Source organism: Dasypus novemcinctus, chromosome 1, assembly GCF_030445035.2.
Source record: "Dasypus novemcinctus isolate mDasNov1 chromosome 1, mDasNov1.1.hap2, whole genome shotgun sequence".
Lineage (NCBI taxonomy): Eukaryota > Metazoa > Chordata > Mammalia > Cingulata > Dasypodidae > Dasypus > Dasypus novemcinctus.
In genome coordinates this window covers 137,965,048-137,985,454 of record NC_080673.1, presented here as the reverse complement: position 1 = coordinate 137,985,454, position 20,407 = coordinate 137,965,048, and the positions used below count along the sequence as shown (strand labels likewise).

The 20,407-nt window shown below is 36.3% G+C and overlaps 1 protein-coding gene across 1 annotated transcript in view; it reads right to left on the bottom strand.

Annotated features, from left to right (window-relative positions):
* The window catches only part of LOC139437852 (transmembrane protease serine 11C-like), an 81,231-nt gene that overhangs the window by 44,839 nt on the left and 15,985 nt on the right, over positions 1-20,407 (bottom strand). Inside the window, exon 3 of the mRNA XM_071212727.1 lies at positions 11,118-11,236. Coding sequence (XP_071068828.1) covers positions 11,118-11,236 — 119 coding nt within the window. The remainder of the gene's footprint in view (positions 1-11,117; positions 11,237-20,407) is intronic.

Here is a 20,407-nt window from a genome sequence, read left to right as displayed (position 1 = left end):
ATGGAGCCAACATGGCTCAGTGGTTGAGCACTGGCCTCCCATATATGAGTTCAATCCCCGGTCCTGGTACCTCAAAAAATTTTATATTTTGGAGGTATCTTGAGAGAATGTACTGAATTGTTCATTGTGAGGAATATTTCTTTTTTAGGCTCTTGGCTTGAGCAACTGACTTGGTTTTAGTTTTATTTACTGACATAGCTAAGACTCAGACAACCAGTGGCTAATGAAGAGGAAGAAAATATGATGAAGGGGGTGTTTCAGAAACCAAAAAAGAAAAAGTTTTCAGGATAGAATAAAAGTAATGGTGAGGAGTTCAAATGAGAAGTGACCATCAGGTTTGACAAAAGTGAAGACTTTGGTGACTTATGTGGAGCAGTTTAATGGAGTGGAGAGGAAGAATCCCCAGTTGCACTGAACTAAGGTGAGAACAGGAGACAAGGAGATGGGAACAGTAGTGAAGAATACCTTACTTATTCAACAAAATCTTGCTGAAAGAAAAGCTGGGAAATGATGCTGGAGGGGAACGTAGAGTTATAGGAGATGTTTTCAGATGATGGTTTCTGAACCAGTTAATGAAATCACTGAAGCAAAGACCATGAAAGAATGCAGTGCATTCTAGGAGAGCAATAGTGTTATGGTATCCTATTTCCTGTGGAAAAGAGGAAATTCTATGAAAAAAAGAGAATAATATAGATACTTACACACAGAATAACTCAAGTGTTAACTTTTATAGTACTCAGAAATAATTCTGCTGCTTCCATAAATCCACCTTTTTCTCTCTAAGCAGTTTATCATTTTTATTCTTTCTCTCTTCTCAGCCCTTATCCCTCACTTTTGCCTTTTCTATTTTGCCAATATTATTTGAATATGATCAGCACTGGATGATCTCTGTCTTTGAAGAGGTACTTGGAACAATAAGATACAGGGAGCATAGCTGTAGCGCCAAAGAAAAGACTCATTGACAAAATTAGTACTTCAGATTGTGAGATCTGTAGATGTTCAAAGACAGGAAATTACATTTTGGGTTTAAGTACAGTCTTCAAACCAAAAAGAGGTTGAAATAACAATGCTTTTGACAATTTTGGGTTTAAGTACAGTCTTCAAACCAAAAAGAGGTTGAAATAACAATGCTTTTAGTCCTTTTCAAAGACTATTTTCTTTATTCCATTATAGGTCTTCATCTTCTTAAACTTCACAATAGCTTAGAAAGTCAAGACATACTTTAAATATTATCAAAGCCTGTCATCCTTAGAGTAAATAGCAACTTTATGCTAAGGGTGTTCCAAAATACTATAAAGTGGAGTTCTGGGAATTTTTTCACTAACACTCATGCAACCCTATTTTTAATAAGCTCAGTCTAAAGGACTGTGGGAAGATGGTGGAGAAAACTCCAAGAATCAGTTCTTTCACTAACACAACTATTGAACTGGCAGGAAATGTCTGATTTGACCACATTGAAATTACGGAGTTTAGGGAAGCATTGAGCAACATCTAGGTAGGAGTATTAGGCTGGTAATTTGCCAGGGTGGAGCCAGCGGGTACTCCCATTGTAGAACCCTAGCTCTGTTCCATAGGAAGCAGAGTGTGCATGTATGTCAGTGCTATGTCTATTAGTTGGAAGTCTGAGAGACTGGGTCAAGGAGCATGTCTCAGGTGTCCTTCCACAGTTTGTCCTGAAGGCAAAAAAAGCTGCTTGCAGACAACTGACACAGTGTGAGAAACAATTAGGTTGAAACAACCAGGAAATGTGGAGGACTACTAGCATAAAGTAACTTAAGAGAGCAACCAGGAGGAGGAGAATGTACATTTCAAAGGAAATAAAAGAAAAAGAAACAGGAAATGATGGCCTATTCAAAGATACCAGATAACCAGAGACCATCAGCAAAGAGGACCAGATTTGGACTTATCAGACAGTGATTTTAAAGTAATTATCCTCAATATGAAAAGGAGATAAAGGAAAATATGGAGAAAAAGTTGAAGGATAGGAGGAAAACAATGAATGAACAATATGGGAATCTCCCCAGAGAAATATTGGAGTTGAAGAACACAATAACTGAAATGAAAAATTCTCTAGATGGTTTCAACAACAAATTGGAGCTGGCAAAAGAAAGAATTAGTGAACTCAAAGACAAGGCAACAGAAATGATTCAGGCTGAGAAGCAAAAAAGATGAAAGAACAAAAAAGAATTAGCAGAACGTAAGAGACCTGTGGGACACCATCATACTCATACTCATTATGGGAATCCCAGAAGGAGAAGAAAGAGAAAGAGGGGCAGACAGAATATTCAAAGAAATAATGGCAGAAAACATCCCATATTTAATGAAAGACATGAATATGTACATTCAAGAATCACAACAAACCCCAAAAAGGACAAAGTCAAAGAGAACCTTGCTTTTATAAAGGCAGTGGCCACCAGAGATTCTGAGGGGAGGGAGAGGGAAGAATAGGTGTAATATGGGGGCATTTTCAGGACATTGGAATTGTCACACATGATATTTTTTTTCAACTTTATTTCAATAATTTAATAGAAAATTAAAATAATAAACAATATGAAACAGACTGAGAAGATAGCTGAGCTGGTGCAGGCCCTAGCCAGCCTAGTACAAGGTTAAGGGGTGGGTGGAGGGGGGACGACACTGGTGGGGAAAGGAGGAGGGAGGCAAACCATCCCATGCAGTGGTGGGAGGGTGGCTCAGCACGTGGTGGGTGCTGTTGGGAGAACTGGGCTGACACTTTGGCATGTACAGTGGACTGGGAAAAGAGCAAGGGAAAGCAATGACACATGTAGGCCATTATATATTTTGTCATATCCTACAAAATTGTGTGAGATAAAGTATAAACTATAATGTGAACTGTAGTCTGTGGTTAGTAGCAATGCTTCAATATGTGTTCATCAATATTAGCAAATGTACCACACTAATAAAAGATGTTATTAATGTGGGAGAGTGTGGGAGGGGGAAGGGGTGGGGCATATGGGGAATCCCCTATATTTTTTATGTAACATTTATGTAATCTAAAGCTTCTTTAAAAATAAAAATTAAAAATAAATCAAGCTGGTTATGGAAAAAATATGCCAAGTGTATGCTATGGACCATAGTTAGTGGTAATAGTTTGATCATGTTCTTTTATAATCTGTAAAAAATGTTTCACAATAATATAAGGTTTTGATGGAGGGGTGATATACATGAATTCTGTACATTATGCATGCTTTTTTTCATAAAAAATGAAAAAAAGAGAACATTGTCCAGATATATAGTAATCAAATTGTCCAAATGGCAAGGGTAAGGAGAGAGTTATGAAAGCTGCAAGAGGAAAGGAATGAGTTGTATACAAGGGAATCCTAATAAGATTAAGTACAGATTTCTCATCAGAACCATGGAGACTAGAAAGCAGTGGTGAAAAATACTTAATGTGCTAAAAGAAAACATTTTAAACCCAAAATTTTATAACCGGCAAGTCTTTCTTTTAAAAATGAATGAGATTAAGACATTCCCTGATTTAAAAAAAAAGCTGAGGGAGAATGATACCACTAGATTTGCCCTACAAGCAATGCTAAAGAAAATTTTCAGCCTGAAAAGAGAGGTTTTAGACAGTGAGTCAAAGCAATATAAAGAAATAAAGACCTCCAGTGGTGGCCATATAGGTAATTGTGAATGCCAGTACTTTTTACATTCTATTGTTTGCTATGTATATTCACTTTTTACTTAATATAGGTGCTAAAATACAAATGCATAATAAATATGATAACTTGATGGTTTTGGACATACAATGCATAAGCATAATTTGTAACAAGTACAAAAATATGTGGGGAGATAGATGGGTATAGGAACAGTGTGTGTGTATTCTATTGAAGATAAGTTGGTATCTATATCGAAAATGGTTATTATAATATTTAGGATGTTAATTTTTAACCCCAAGATAACCACAAAAGAATATGTGAAAAGTATATTCAGAAAGAAATGAGAAGAGACTCAAAATGCTACAATACAAAAAAGACAAATATCGAAGTAGACATTAATGGAAGAATTGAGGATTAAAAATTTTATAAGACTTACAAACACAAGATAGCAAAATGGCGAAAGAAAGTCCTGTTATTAATATTTATTTTAAAAGTGTGTGAATTAAGCTCTCCAGTTAAAAATCAGAGATTGGCAGAATGGATAAAAATCATGACCTAACCATGTGCTGTTTGCAAGAGACTAACATTAAATTCAAAGACATAAGTAGTTTGAAAGTGAAAGGATGAAAAAAATATACTACACAAATAGTAAGCAAAAGATAGCTTGGGTAGCTATAGCAATATGAGATAAAATAGATGTAGCAGTTTGAAATGGTTATGAATTCCAAAAATAGATATTGGATTATGTTTGTAAACTGGTCTGTACCTGGGCATGACTGAGTTATGATTGGGGCTATGATTGTGATTGGGCCACGTCATTAGGGCATTGAATCACACCCCTTGGTGGGTGGGAACTCACAGATAAAAGGCATGGCAAAGGACAGAGTTGAGGGTTTCTAATATTGGAGTTTTGATGTTGGAATTTGATGCTGAAGACTTAAACTGGAGCCCCAGGAAGTCAGCATGGAGAGGAAAGAGAAGCCAGCCCCAGGAAGGAAGGAAACTTGAACCCACAGAAAAGAAAGCCACAGGAATGTAGGAACCCAGGAAAACTGAATCCTTGCAGACATCAGCAATCATCTTGCTCCAAATAGACTTTGGTGAGGGAAGTAACTTATGCTTTATGGCCTGTTATCTGTAAGCTCCTACCTCAAATAAATACCCTTTATAAAAACCAACCAATTTCTGGTATTTTGCACCAACACCCCTTTGGCTGACTAATACAATAGACTTTTTAAAAAAATAATAAACATCCCTTTATTTACTGATGCCACTACAAAAGGTGATTACAGAGACAGTTAACTCCCCAAAATATTAGGTAAAATGGTGTACAACATCAGAATTGAAATGTTAAATTTTACATTGATTTTACTACTTTTGATCTTCTTAATTTTATTGAGCAAAATAAGATAAAAGATTACATATTTATTTTACCTTTAGGAATGTAAAGGTATTATTCAAACAAAAAATTTTTAAAAATAAAACCAAACTCTGAAGGTGTCTAAGTAAAAAACTGTTATGAGGGACAAAGAGGATCTCTAAATATTGATAAAGGAGTCTATTCAACAGGAAGATGTAACAATTATAAATATATTTGTACATAACAGCAGAGCCCCAAAACACACGAAACAAATACTGACAGATTTGAGGGAAGAAATAAATGGTTCTACTTTAATAGCAGGAGATTTTAACTAATAGAATATCTAGGCAAAAAATCAAGGAAATAGAAGAGTTGAATGATAATGTATACCAGCTAAACCTGATATATAGAGAAGACTTCACCCAATAGAAGCATAATACACATTCTTCTCTAGTGTACATGATCTTTCTCTGACAGACCATGTGTTAAGTAACAAAAATGTATCAATGAATTAAAAATATTGAAATCCCAGGTGTACCCCCTCACGTACACATCCCCCCCAGCACTGATACCCCAGACCAGTGATCCTCCCCTCTGCTCCCCAGCTGCAAGCACTCTGCAGCCCAAAACTTCCCCCAAAACAAAGCCAACACAAAATAACAATAATAAAATAAAAAATAAAAAAAACAAAAAATTTTTGCATTGTGCCTTTCATCACTGTCAGATCTCTTTCATGTATGTTGACAATTTCTTCTTTATGTTCCCCCAATGTCTTATTTTTATTTCACTTTATTTTCTGAGAAAATTTAGGTTACATAAAAGTCACATAGAAAACACAGGGGATTCCTATAACCCCCACTCCTCCTCCCCACATCCTCTACTACCAATAACATCCTATGTAAGTATGATACATTTGTAACATTCAATAAACAAATACCGAAGCATTGCTACTAACCATGGTCAGTGGTTTACATTATGGTTTGCCTTTTGCACTGTATAATTTTATAGGTTTTGACAAAATGTATAATGACCTGTTTTGGTCATTGAACAACTCCAGTGTCCCAGAGATGTCCCATATTCCACCCATTTCTCCCTCCCTTTCCCCTCAGAACCAATGGCAACCACTATGGTCCAATATTTGAACAGTAAGGTTCATAGTTACATGCATTAACACTGAGAGATTGACATGCTGTTTTCTTTTATTAGGTACTGCCTATGTACTTGAGAGGTTCTTGCCCCTCTATTTGAGAAGGTAGCAGGACTCCCCAGGATGGGAGTTTAATATTTTCTTGTTTATTGTGTGGACCTTCACTCACTGAGATAACCACTGTGACCAAGATGGTGTTCATGTGTTCAGGGTATTGTCTTGGTGGATGGAGACCCACACAATAACTGATGGAATATTGAATTCCCATCCTGGTGAGTCCTGCTACATTCTCTCATGGAGTGATAAGAATCTATGGAGTACATGGGCAAAGCCTGGCAAAGGAAGGTGGACCAATGTGCCTCACCCTTGATACTGATGCTTGTACTTTTGAACCTTGTTCTTGTGAAATTGAAACCTGGTCTGTTAATTTATATTGCCTAAGAGTTACCTCCTGAGGGCCTCCTTGTTGCTAATATGTGGTCTCTCTCTAAGCCAAACTCAGCATATCAAGTCATTGCCTTCCCCCACCTGACATGGGACTTGACTCTCAGGGATGAGCATCCCTGTCACTGAGGGGTTAATACCAAAGAGATTTCAAAGTGGGTTGGGAGGCCATTACAGAGGTTCTGCTTATGCATGTCTCAGGATGATCACACTAACTGCTACAGTAAACAGTGTCTCAAGCAGGTATGCTCCTGGGTGCTCTAGAGACATCTAGACACTATAGGCAGGGCAGACATCACCAGGAAATCAGTACCCCATCAGTTGGCCTTATCTTGGCATATACAATAACCTATCTTCCCAAAGTATCAGAGTTAGATTCATTTATAATTTTCCCACACATGGTTCTTCTACCACTTTATTTGAACCTATGATTAGCACTGTATCCCTTGAGTGTGTATCACAAAACCTTCAATCTTCTGACTGTTAGTGTGCCAGTTGAGCCCTGAATCTCAGCAGAGTTGTAGCCAACATTTCCTCTTCAGTTCATCAGACTCATCCAGGATAACCAACAAAAGGATGATGATGGACAATGCCCATCTCAAGAAACAGAGAGTATCTACAACTGTAGGCAAGACAGTTCCATCCATCTGCCCCATGGATCTAAGACTTCTCTTAGTCAGATGCAGAGGGGTCATCACCACCCCAAAACCCTTAAGATAGGGGGGTGAACGAACATAAGGGGGGAATGCAACTGTGGACTAAAATAGACTTATTATTTTTCTAGAAATGGAAGAACTTGTAACATTGATAAAACCAGTGTCTGCTAGATGTTCTGAGGGAAGAGCGAGTGAACAAATGGTGTAACATGGGTATATTTGAGACATTGGAATTGTCCTGCATGATTTTACAATGATGGATACCAGCCATTATACATTTTGTCAAAACCTATAAAATTGTGCTGTGCAAAGTGTAAAACAATGTAAACTATAGATCATGGTTAGTAGTAATGCTTCAATATGTCTTCATCAATTCTAACAAAAGTACCATACTAATGAAAGATATTAATGGAGAAAAGTGTGGGAAGGTGAGAAATGTGGGGATGGGGTATATGGGAATCCCAAATATACATATATGTCTGTATATACCTCCAGCATATATTTTAGGAGGTATAGCCTAATATATATATTAGGAGGTACTGGGGATTGAAACCAGGAGCTTATACATGGGAAACAGGCGATCAACCACTGAGCTACATCCACTTCCCAATGAGAGATTTTTCCCCCCATTTATTTTGTTCTATTTGTTTGTTTTTAGGAGGTACTGGGTATTGAACCTGGGACCTTGTACTTGGGAAGCAGGTGCTCAACCACTTGAGCTACATCTGCTCCCTATATTTTCTATGTAATATGTATGTAATCTAAAAATTCTTTAAAAATAAAGAAAAGGGAAGCAGACTTGGCCCAGTGGTTAGGGCGTCTGTCTACGACATGGGCGATCCGCGGTACAAACTCCTGGCCTCCTTGACCCATGTGGAGCTGGCCCATGCTCAGTGCTGATGCTCAGTGCTGATGCTCAAGGGGTGCTGTGCCACACAGGGGTGTCCCCTGCATAGGGGAGCCCCATGCGCAAGGAGTGCACCCCATAAGGAGAGCCACCCAGCGCGAAAGTGCAGCCTGCCCAAGAATGGTGCTGCACACATGGAGAGCTGACACAAGATGACGCAACAAAAAGAAACACAGATTCCCATGCCACTGACAACAACAGAAGTGGACAAAGAAGAAGATGCAGCAAATACACACAGAGAACAGACAACTGGGGCAGGGGGGAGTGGAAGGGAAGAGAAATAAATAAATCTTTAAAAAAATAAAAATAAAGAAAAAAGTTTTCTCTTTTTTCCCCCATTTTTATTATCTTTCATAATTATTTATTTACTTTCATTGTCTTTTTAAAAAAGATACATAGATCACACAAAAAGTTACATTAAAAAATGTAAGACATACCCATATACCCCACTCTCCCCCCACTCCTCCCACATCAACAGCCTCTTTCATCAGTGTAGCACATTCATTGCATTTTGGATTCATATGCTACACTGCATATTTTTAAAAATATTGAAATCATGCAATATATCTTCTTCAGCCATAATGGAATGAAGCTAGAAATCGGTAACAGAGAAAGAAATGGAAAATTCACAAATATGTGGTAAACCATGTACCTTTAAACAACTTATGGATCAAAGATGAAATTTCAAGTGAAATTAGAAAATTAGAAAATATCTTGAAATGAATGGAAACAAAAATACAATATACCAAAGCTTATGGATGCATCAAAGGCAGTGCTGAGAAGGAAATTTATAGCTCTAAATAGTTACTTTATAAAAGAAGAAAGATCTCAGATCAGAGACTTCAACTTAAAACTAGAGGATCCACAAAAGAACAAACTAAACCCACAGCAAGCTGAAGGAAGAAAATAACAAAGCTTAGAGTAGAGATAAATGAGATACAGAATTTAAAAAAATAGAGTGAATCAAAAGAACAAAAACTGGTTCTTTGAAAAGATCCATATAATCGACAACCTTAGGTAGACTGACAAAGAACAAAAGGGAAAAGACACAAATAACTAAAATCAGATATGAGAAGGGGAGCATTACTACTGACCCCATAGAAATAAAAAGTACTATAAGAGGATACTATGAACAACTGTATGCCACAAATTGGATGAAACTGGATGAAATGGAAAAATTCCTAGAAACACATAAACTATCACATGGACACAAGACAAGGTAGAAGATTTCAACTACCAATACCTAGTAAAGAGATTGAATCAGTAATCAAAAACCTCCTAACAAAGAAAAGCCCAGGACCAGATTGTCTTCACAAGTAAATTTTACCAAAAATGTTAAGAATTAAAACAGGTCCAGTGCAAAGCCTTTCAAAATATTGAAAAGGAAGGAACACTTTGCTAACTCATTTTATGAGACCAACATGACTCTCATAACAAGACCAGTTAAAGATACCACCAGAAAATTAAAAAACAAAAAACAAAAACAAAACTGCAGACCAATATCCCTTATGAATACAGATGCTAAAATCCTCAACATAATACTTACACACTGAATCCAGTAGCACATCAAAAGAATTATACATCCTGCACAAGTGGAATTCATCCCTGATATACAAAGATGGTTTAACTTAAAATGATTGATGCAGAAAGGCATTTAACAAAATCCAGCACATCTTTTTGAAAAACATTCTTAGGAAACTCGGAATAGAAGGAGACTTCCTCAGCATGATAAAGGACATATATGAAAAATCCACAGGTAACATCATACTCAATGGTGAAAGACTTAAAACTTTCCATCTAAGATCAGGAATGACAAGGATGCCAACTGTCACCTCTGTTATTCAACAATGTGGTAGAGGTTCTAGCCAGAGGAGCTAGGCAAGAGAAAAAATAAAAGTAATCAAAATTGGAAAGGAAGAAGATAAACTTTTCCTATTTGCATAAGACAGAAAATCCTAAAAAATTCCACAACAAACCTAGTGGAAATAATACATGAATTCAGTAGAGTGGCAACAACATATAGGGTTGTTGTAGGCATTACATAAGATGAAGTGTAACAAGCTTATAGCAGAAATTCTATTATTCTATAATCCATTGTAATTTCCAATTTGTTCTTCCTTATATGTGGAAAAAGAATCAGTTCTAAAATTCATGCGTCTTCTTCAGATTGTTCATTACTACTATATAGAAGCAATACTAATCTTTGCATATTCCGCTTGTACCTGTATGTAGGTACTTATTTGTAGTAGAAGAAAACTGAGGTGAGTGGACATTAACCTAGTAAAAGGCTAAATTTAGATTTGAAGAAGGACCCAGACTCAAAGCCTATTCCTTAACAATTGAGCTACATTACTTCCTTGTCATTTCCTTTTAATTATAAAACTTAGCTAAAGGTGGGGATTTTCTGTTTCTATTTTCTATCTAATAATTTTCAGTATAATGGTAAATGCATGCCAGGAATTTCAGAGATTTTGTATTTACTAGGAATTGGAAAGTATTGGGATGTTACAGAAAGACCCATGCTTGTGTCAGACAGAGGTAGTTCTGAAGATGATCTGTCAAAATCTGCTGGGGAAAATGGGAGATGAATGATGATATTATTGCTCTTAGAAAAATTTGGTTTGATTGGTAGAGTTACTTGAACTAATCATAGTATTATCTGTGATAATTCCATGAAGTCAGGGACCTTGTTTAATTTTCCTCACCATTCATTATATCTCTAGGACTTCACAAAGAGCTTGGCACTTACTAAATTACTTACTAAATATTATTTGAAATTCTTGAAATGTGTCCCTCAAATTTTTTGCTCTACATGTCTTCTAATCAATTTTCTAAAATGAATGACTATTCTATTCTAGAACTAAGGTGGTAAGAAAAAGTTTGAAATTATCAGTTGTTTCCTACTCTGAAGGCAAGTTCTAGGATACTGGCATTTCTTAGACCACACAGAAAAGGATAATTTGGAGGAAAAAAGTCAACTTACCAAAGACACGATCTTTTTATTTAAGCCCATATATTCTTGTGAATATGGTTTTTTAAACTTGCTGTTATAGTCTATGTTATTGACCTTAAAGCTGATGTGATAGTAGAAGGGTGTTTTGCCTGAGGAGAGAAAAGAAAAAATTCTCACTTGTTTATTGTGTAACTACTTTAATTTTCCTGAAAATGATTCAAAATAGATTGATAAAATTTCAGGTAACTAGACATTTACATAGTATTGATGCCCAGAGATTGTCGAAATAGCATTGACAGAGGAATGTTAATTAAATTATAACCTTCCTTAAGACTGCATCCAGATGTTTTTATAAAGTTTTAATTTGCCGAGTTTCAAATTTGGACAATCTGGAAGACTGATATGTTACAATGACAAGAAACACAGTGAAATATAGATAATCGTCTTGACCTATTATTCACAGATTACACTTAGGAAAATAAGTAGAATCCTAGGGTTTATCATTTATGGCATATCTAGGAAGTTAAAATTAATAAAAGAGAAAATAAGAAGAATCATGAATAGTAAGTACTACAAATTAAGCAAATAGAACAAAGAAATGAAACCAACAAATTTAGAAAAGCAAAACAAAGGAAAAAGGATGAGGTACAGGTTGTACTGATTAATATAATGCATCTAAAGTAGAAGTGAATGAAAAACATTTGCTTTTTTTCAGGACTTATTTTACTTCTCCACTATGAGAGAGAGATAAGACAGAGATGACAGAGCTAAAGCTAGAGCTAGAGAATCTAGAGTGAGAGTGAGAGTGAGTGAGAGAGAGGGTGAGAGAAACGGAGAAAAAACATTTTGGAACATTCTGAGGAAATCTTTCATGTCAGTGGCTGCATTTAAGTATTTGAAAAAGTTTTCCCAGTGGTCTCACAAATAAACAAGGAAATGCAAAGTAAAATGAGATAGCCATTGTTTTTGGAATAAATTGGCAGAGATAACAAAAGTCATAATACCCACACACTCTTTTGGTTGGTCAATCAGAATGGTAATTGGAACAAATTTATGGAATACAATTATTCTTGAAAGCCTGAGATATATTCTCATTTTTTCATTCCTAGAGTAGGAAATTAACAAAATAAATTATGTATCTATGAAATAAAATACTATATTATCATGAAAAACCTGATTTTAGAATAATATTTAACATCAACATCTCATGAACATGAGAAGTGGGAAATAAAGGACAGCAAGGAAATGTCCTTCCAAATTAATAGTGATTCTAGCTAGAGGGTAAGATTAAAATAGTTTTTATATTCTTCCTCATGTTTTTCTGTATTTTCCACAAACCTAAATATTATCACATTAACTAGAAAAATCATTTTTTAAAGAAAAACTTCTTTATCCCTATTTATTCCTTTTTACTACTGGGTTTCTCTTCTGCTTTTCTCCCTTACTTTAATTTTTTCCCACTTTTCTTTAATGTCTGCTTTTATTTTTCTTTTATTTTCCTGTCACAACATTTTACTTTTCCATTTGAAAGAGACACATTTTCGTTGAGGCACAAATACTACAAACTTCTTACTTTTATTGGACTATCAATGTCCTGAACCCACAGGTAGTGAGGCATGGCGGATTACTGACCATGGCTTTTGATTAGTGACTTCAGATAGCTGGACGCCTGGCTCTGAGGATGGCCACTATCTAATCTGCCCAAGACAAAGGCCGTAGAGGAGACTTAAAGCACTGTGCTTTCTCAGTGCTATGGGGGACAGTTAGTTACTGGGCTGCATTTGCTGAGCATGCCAAGAAAGCGCAGCATTGTGCGCCCAAGTAAGAAGCTCATGGTGCCTTTCCTGATTTTCTCCCCAGGGCACTTTGGAGCCAGTCTGTACCCCCTTTGTGAGTCCCTGTCCCTATTCCAGCTGGGAATACTGAATTAGGAAATTCCTCTCTGGCATGTTTCCCCTCCCAGAATTTTCTTTCCAGATGAAAGCAGTTAAAGACAATGAAAGAAGTGTATGAAACTATAGAGGCTCCCTTCTTGAAACACCTAGGAGAGGGAGATTTATCTCCTGGGAAATAGAGTGGGTGTTTGAAATCCTGTAAACAGGGAGCTAAAAAGCAACTAACAAGCACAAACCAGGACAAGACACTGGCCCAGACCCTGCACTCTAAATTCACAGATAGGAGGACTGGAGCTCAAGAAAAACTTTGTTCTGTAACCATATGGTTACAAAATCAAGAAACAGACATCTCGGGAAATAAATCCTGGAGTTAATATTTTAAATATTAAAATGCAAACAAAGAAACAGGAAATGATGGTCCATTTAAAGGAAGAGGATAAAAATCTAGAAAACCCCATTAAGGAAGAGGAGAATGTGGAGATGCTGAACAAATACTTTTTTAAAAAATGATCTTAAAGCTCAAGGAGGTGAAAGAAAATACAGAGAAAGAGCTAAAAGATATCAGGGAAACAATGAATGTGCACTATGAAAATCTTTTTAAAGAGAAAGAAATTTAAAAAGGACTCAAACAGAATTACTGGAGCTAAAGACCACAATAACTGAAATAAAAATTCCTGGGAGGATTTTAAGATGAGATTGGGGCTGGAGGAAAAGAATCAGTGAACTCAAAGACAATAAAATTTAAATGAGTCAGACTGAGGAGCAGAAAGGAAAAAGAATTTTAAAAAGTGAAAATAGCCTAAAATCCCCCTGGGACATCATCAAGAGAAGTAATGATGGAGACCTTCCCAAACTAGGCAAAAGATGTGAATATGTACATCCAAGAAGCCCAGAGAACATCAAACAAGATGATAAACATGAAGAAAAATACCCCATCATATATTGATCATGATATCAAATGCAAAGGAAAAGGAGAGAATTCTGAAAACTGCAAAAGAAAAGCAACAAGTTATGTACAAGCTCCAATTAGACTGGGTGCCAATTTCACATCAGAAACCATGGAAAGTAGAAGGCAGAGTGTTGAAACACTTAAAGTGCTAAAAAAAAATACAACTGCCAACCAAGAATTTTATGTCCAGTGAGACTTTCTTTCAGAAATGAGGGAGGAATTAAGACATTCACAGATAAACAAAAACCGAGGGAGTTCATCAACACTAGGTCCGCCCTATAAGTAATGGCAAAGGAGTTCTTCAGACTGAAAAGAAATGATGCTAGACAGTGTTCAAAGTAGCATAAAGAAATAAAGAAATCCAGTAAAGGTAACTGTTTGGGTAACTATAAATGCCAGTATTATTATAGTGTATTGTTTAGTATGTAATTATACTTCTTATTTTCTATAGGTGTTAAAAATAAAATGTATAAAAAGTATAATAAATCTATGATTTTGGACAAAAAGTGTAGAAAGATATAAGTGGTAACAAGTACAAAAAATGGTAGGGGGACAGAGTGGTATAGGAAAAGTATATGTACATACTATTGAAATTAAGTTGACATAAAACCAAATATGATTGTTATATATTTCGGATGCTAACTTTTAACCCCATAATAGTCACAAGGAATATATTTGAAAAATATATTCAGATATGAAAGAGAAGTCTCTCAATATGGTACAACACAAAAAGCAAATAACAGAAGAATTGGGCATAAAATAGGTATAAGACTTACAAAGACTAAACAGCAAAATGTCAGAGGAAAGTTCTGCATTATCAGTAGTAACTTTAAATGTAAATGGATTCAATTCTCCAGTAAAAATGTAGAGACTGGGAAAATTGGGTAAAAAAGCATACCCAACTATATATTATCTGAAAGAGACTCACCTTAAATTAAAGGTACAAGTAGGCTGAAAGTAAAAGGATGAAAAAAATGTATCAATTAAGTAGTAGCCTAAATAAAACTGGGTAGCTATACTAATATCAGATCAAATAGACTTGAATTAAAAACAGTTATGACAAAGATTGTCATTGTATACTGATAAAGGGATAGATTCAGCAAGAAGATTTAATTATTATAAATATATATGTACCTAAGAGCAGAGTCCCCAAAATATATGAAGCAAATACTGACAGAAATGAAAGAAGAAACTGATGGCACTACATTAATAGTAGGATTTTTATGAACTACTTTCAATAATGGATAGAACTTCTAGTCAGAAGATCAATAAAATAAGAAAAAAAGAGACTTGAATGATACTTTAATGAAATGGAACTAACAGTAAAATATAGAAGACTTCACCCAGCAACACCAGAATGCACATTCTTCTCAAATGCTCTTGCAGACAGCATGTAGCTGGGACTCAAGTGCACAGGTGCCTTTCTCCAGGATAGACCATATATTAGGTCACAAAACAAGTCTTAATAAATAGAAAAGTATTGAAATCATGCAATGTATATTCTCCAACCACAATGGAATGAAGCTAAAAATCAATAAAAGAGAAGGAAAGGGAAAATTCACAAATATGTGGAAATTAAGCAATATACTCCTAAATAACTAATGGTTCAAGAGGAAATCACAAGGGAAATTATAAGTATCTTGAGACAAATAAATATGAAAATAGAACATACCATAACTTATGGAATGTAGCAAAGGCAATGCAGAGAGACAAATCTATAGCTATAAATGTTTAAATTAAAAAAGAAAGACTTCAAATCCGAGATCTAAACTCATACTGGAAATAATAGAAAAAGAAGAGCAAACTAAACCCAAAGTGAGTAGAAGGAAGGAAAAAATTGACAAACCTTTAGTACAACTGACAAACTAAAAATCAGAGAAGATACAAATAACAAAAATCAAAAACGCAAAGTGGAATATTACTACCAATCCTGTTGAAATAAAAAGGACTTTAAGAGGATGCTATGAAATACAGTAGGCCAATAAATTACATAACTTAAATGAAATGGAGAAATTCTTAGAATCGCACAACCTACCTACACTGACTAAAGAACAAATAGAAGATCTTATCAAATGAAAAAAGAGTTTGAATCCATAATCAAAAACACCCAACAAACAAAAGCTCAGGACCAGATAGCTTCAATGGCTAATTTTACCAAACATTCCAAGAAGAATCAACATCAGTCCTGCTCAAATTCTTCAAAAAAATTGAAGAGTAGAGAACAGTCTTTAATTCATTCTACGTGGCCAGCATCACCCTCATATCAAAGTCAAATAAAAATAACGCAAGAAAATTACAGACCATTATCTTTGATAAATATAAAAAAAAACTTCCTCAACAACATAAAAACAAGCTGTTCCTACAGCACATAAAAATGATTATGCACCATGATCAAGTGGGATTTATCAATGGTATGCAAGGGTGGTTCAAAATAAGAAAACAGGTTAATGTAATACACACATTGAAAGAAAAAAGGGGGAAACATGATCAAGTCAATTGATGCAGAAAAGGCTTTTGATAAAATCCAGCGCCCCTTTTTGATAAAAAACATGTAGAACACTAGGAATAGGAGGAGACATCCTCAACATGCTAAAGGACAAATATGAAAAAGCCACAGCTAACATTATACTCAAAGGTGAAAGACTGAAAAGGCTAAAGTCATCTTGTAAAAGAAGAAGAAGTTGGAGGACTCACATTTCCTGAACTTAAAACTTATTACAGGGAAGTGAACTTGGCCCAATGGATAGGACATCTGCCTACCACATGGGAGGTCTGCGATTCAAACCCCAGGCCTCCTTGCCCCAGACCTCCTTGCCCGGCCTTCCTTGACACGTGTGGAGCTGGCCCATGCGCAGTCCTGATGTGCACAAGGAGTGCCCTGCCATGCAGGGGTGTCCCCCGCGTAGAGGAGCCCCATGCGCAAGGAATGTGCCCCATAAGGAGAGCCTTCCAGTGCGAAAGAAAGTGCAGCTTGCCCAAGAATGGTGCTGCACACACGGAGAGCTGACACAAGATGATGCAACAAAAAGAAACACAGATTCCTGGTGCCGCTGATAAGGATGGAAGCGGTCACAGAAGAACACACAGTGAATGGACACGGAGAGCAGACAACTGGGGGTTGGGGAAGGGGAGAGAAATAAATTTAAAAAATTTAAAAAAAACCCCAACTTATTACAAGTCACAGTAATCAAAGCAGCATAGTACTGGCAGAAAAACAGACATGTAGACCAATAGAATAGAATTGAGAGGCCAGAAATCAGCTCTCACACTTATGACCAAATGATTATTTTTTGAGGTGCTGGGGGTCGAGAATGAACCCAGGACCTTGTATGTGGGAAGCCAGCTCTGAACCACTGAGCTACATTTTTGACAAGGGGTGATAGGCACTCAATTGGGAAAGAAGAGTCTCCTCAAGCAATGGTGCTGGGAAAACTGGATCTCCATTCCAAAAAAAATGGAAGTCCCTTACTTCATGCCTTAGGCAAAAATCATCTCAAAATGAAAAATGATCTAAACTCCCAAAAGAAGACAAAGGGAAGCATCTTCAGGACTGTGTTTCTTAGACTTTACATCCAAAGAATAAGCAACAAAAGAAACAATAGATAAATGGGATCTCATCAAAATTAAAAGCTTTTTTCTCTCAATGACCTTTTTTCATGAAAGGAATATGACAGCTAACAACAGAAAATATTTGAAAACCACATATCTGATAAAGGTTTAATCCGGAATATATAAGAAATACTTCAACTTAACAACAAAAAGACAAACAACTGAATTAAAAAATGGACAAAAAACTTGATAGGCATCTCTTCACAAAAGATATACAAATGATGAAAAAGCACATTAAAAGATGTTCAACATGATTCGCCATTAGGGAAATGCAAATCAAAGCTACAATGAGATACTCCTTCATGCCCTTTAGAATCACTGCTATTAAAAAAATGGAAAAGTGCAGGTGTTGGAGAGGATGCAGAGAAATAGAAATACTCATTCCTTGCTGGCAGCAATATAAAATGGTACAGCTTCTGTGTACAACAGTTTGGCAGGTCCTCAGAACTTTAAATTACTATATGATCCAGCAATCTCACTACTAGGTATATACCCCAAAGAATTGAAAGAAGAGATTTGAACAGAGTAAACCATAATGTAAACTATAGACCATGATTAGTAGCAATACTTCAATATATGTTCATCAGTTGTAACAAATGTACCACAATAATGAAAGATGTTGTTAATGGGGAAAAGTTTGGAAGGGAGGGGTGAGGTATCTGGGAATCCCCTATATTTTTTATGTAATATTTAATGTAATCTAAAGCTTCTTTTAAAATAATAATAAAAAATATTCAGAGATTAAAAAAAGTCATGCCATGCACATCTAAAAATTTTACTGGCCATCTCATATATTAATTTCTTCACAATTACAACCTAGCCTACTTCAATCTCATCATAATCTCTTGAGGCAGAAATTGGGTTATTTCTTGATATTCTCCTTTCCCTTTCCTGTTGTAGTAGAACCTACACCTTTTAGCTGAGTAGATCCTATCCAAAGTAAAAGCTTTATTTATCACCTTCTGTTACATTTAGGAGTGACCTAATGCATCTACTTTCTGAACAATGGAATGAATGGGAAGTGGTAGGTACAACTTCTGAGGTGTTTCCTTATTGGGAGAGGGCATGCTATTTCTGTTCCTTCTTGCTGGCACAGTGACTTTGGACAATGAGAGGTGTCCTTGGCAATGGAAGCCATGCACAGTAGAGCTACGAGAGATGAAGAGAATCTGTGTCCCTGACATCTCATAGTGACAGACTGAATTTGGGTCACAGATTTCTGAACTTGTATGTGTCTGAGTCTTATGCATGAAACTGTCTCCTCCCTAGATGAGTGGTTTAGCGTCACTTGCAGAAATCTTGTGTTATTATTCTGATGAAGAAATATTTAATGTTGGATGTTTTTCCTTCCTTTTGTAAGTTTTTATAAGAGACTAAGGTTCAGAATTACTGGAAAATAGTCATTACTATTACAACTCCAGGGATGAGATCTTAAATATATTAGATCTCATTTTCATCCTCATGTGGGTAGCTTCTTCTCGGCCCATGGAAGCTATCCGTTTATATAGAGTTGCTTTAGAATAAAATGAAAAGGGTGATTACATGCACACACACAAATACATGTAGAATGTTATTTCACATTAGCATGTCTTATGGGATGTAATTAGAAGGCAATTTTGTTTTGAATAATTTAGTAAAAAAAGTGCTATGGTCACTATAAATTATAAATCATGGTATTAATTCAGAAATTAAAACACAGAGGCTATTTAATAATCAAAATTTGAATTGGATTTAAAGTTGAGGCTTTTTCCCTCCCCAAGTTCCTTACTTACCCAATTCTAATATTCCTCCCTTCCCACTTGATTAACTATATTTGGACCCTATCAGGTTTGGAGGGGAGAGGAACTAGGAAGAGGAATATCCTTACTTGAATGATTAAGAATTTGGCATTTAGCTTTGGTGCTCTTGGACTTGGTAGATATTTAAAACTAACTCCCTTCTAGGTACTTTTTTTTTTAAGATTTTATTTTTATTTATTTCTCTCCCCTTCCCCCCTCCCCTGCTGTCTGCTCTCTGTGTCCATTTGCTGTGTGTTCTTCTGTGTCTCTTTTTGTTGCGTCATCTTGCTGCATCATCTCTCCCTGTCTGTGGTGCCACTCCTGGGCAGGCTGTGCTTTTCTTTCGCAGGGCAGCTCTCCTTGCAGAGCACACTCCTTGAGCATGGGGTTCCCTTATGTGGGGGACACCCCTGCGTAGCACAGTACTCCTTGTGCACATCAATGCTGTGCATGGGCCAGCTCACCACATGAATCAGGAGGCCCTGCGTTTGAACCGTGGACCTCCCATATGGTAGGTGGATGCTCTATCAGTTGAGCCAAATCCTCTTCCCCTTTCTAGGTACTTTTGAACTTTGAATTCTCCCTTCTCCACATTGTTGGAACTGTCTCAACGACAGTTCCATTTACATGTACAAATGTATCTGTACTCCTGCTTGAATTTATTCTTTCCTCAGCTCTTAGGCAGCTGGAGATAATTCCCATTCTTTATCTTGAGATTGGCTCACCCCTCTATGTGGCTTCTAGGAGAGCACCTAATATATGATACTTTTTTTGGGTGACCAATATCTGGCCAATAGGACACACTTAAGCATTATTTGCTCAACATACATTTGTTGATCAAATTGTCCAGGGCTATCACCCCTTCCTCACTTTGCTGAACAAGCACCAACTCTTTTGCCTTTTAGATATTCCAGGTGTGAGTCAGAATCTGTGTTCTCTCACCTGCAAGGCTTGTCTTAGGGTGATATAGATCTCCTTTTTAATATCTGTCTCTCAGCTAAAGGTGAAGGGAAGAACATATCCACTATTCATATTTTGGGGTGGTTGTGATAGGATGAGAAATTATAGCATATGTTCTCCAAAGACAAC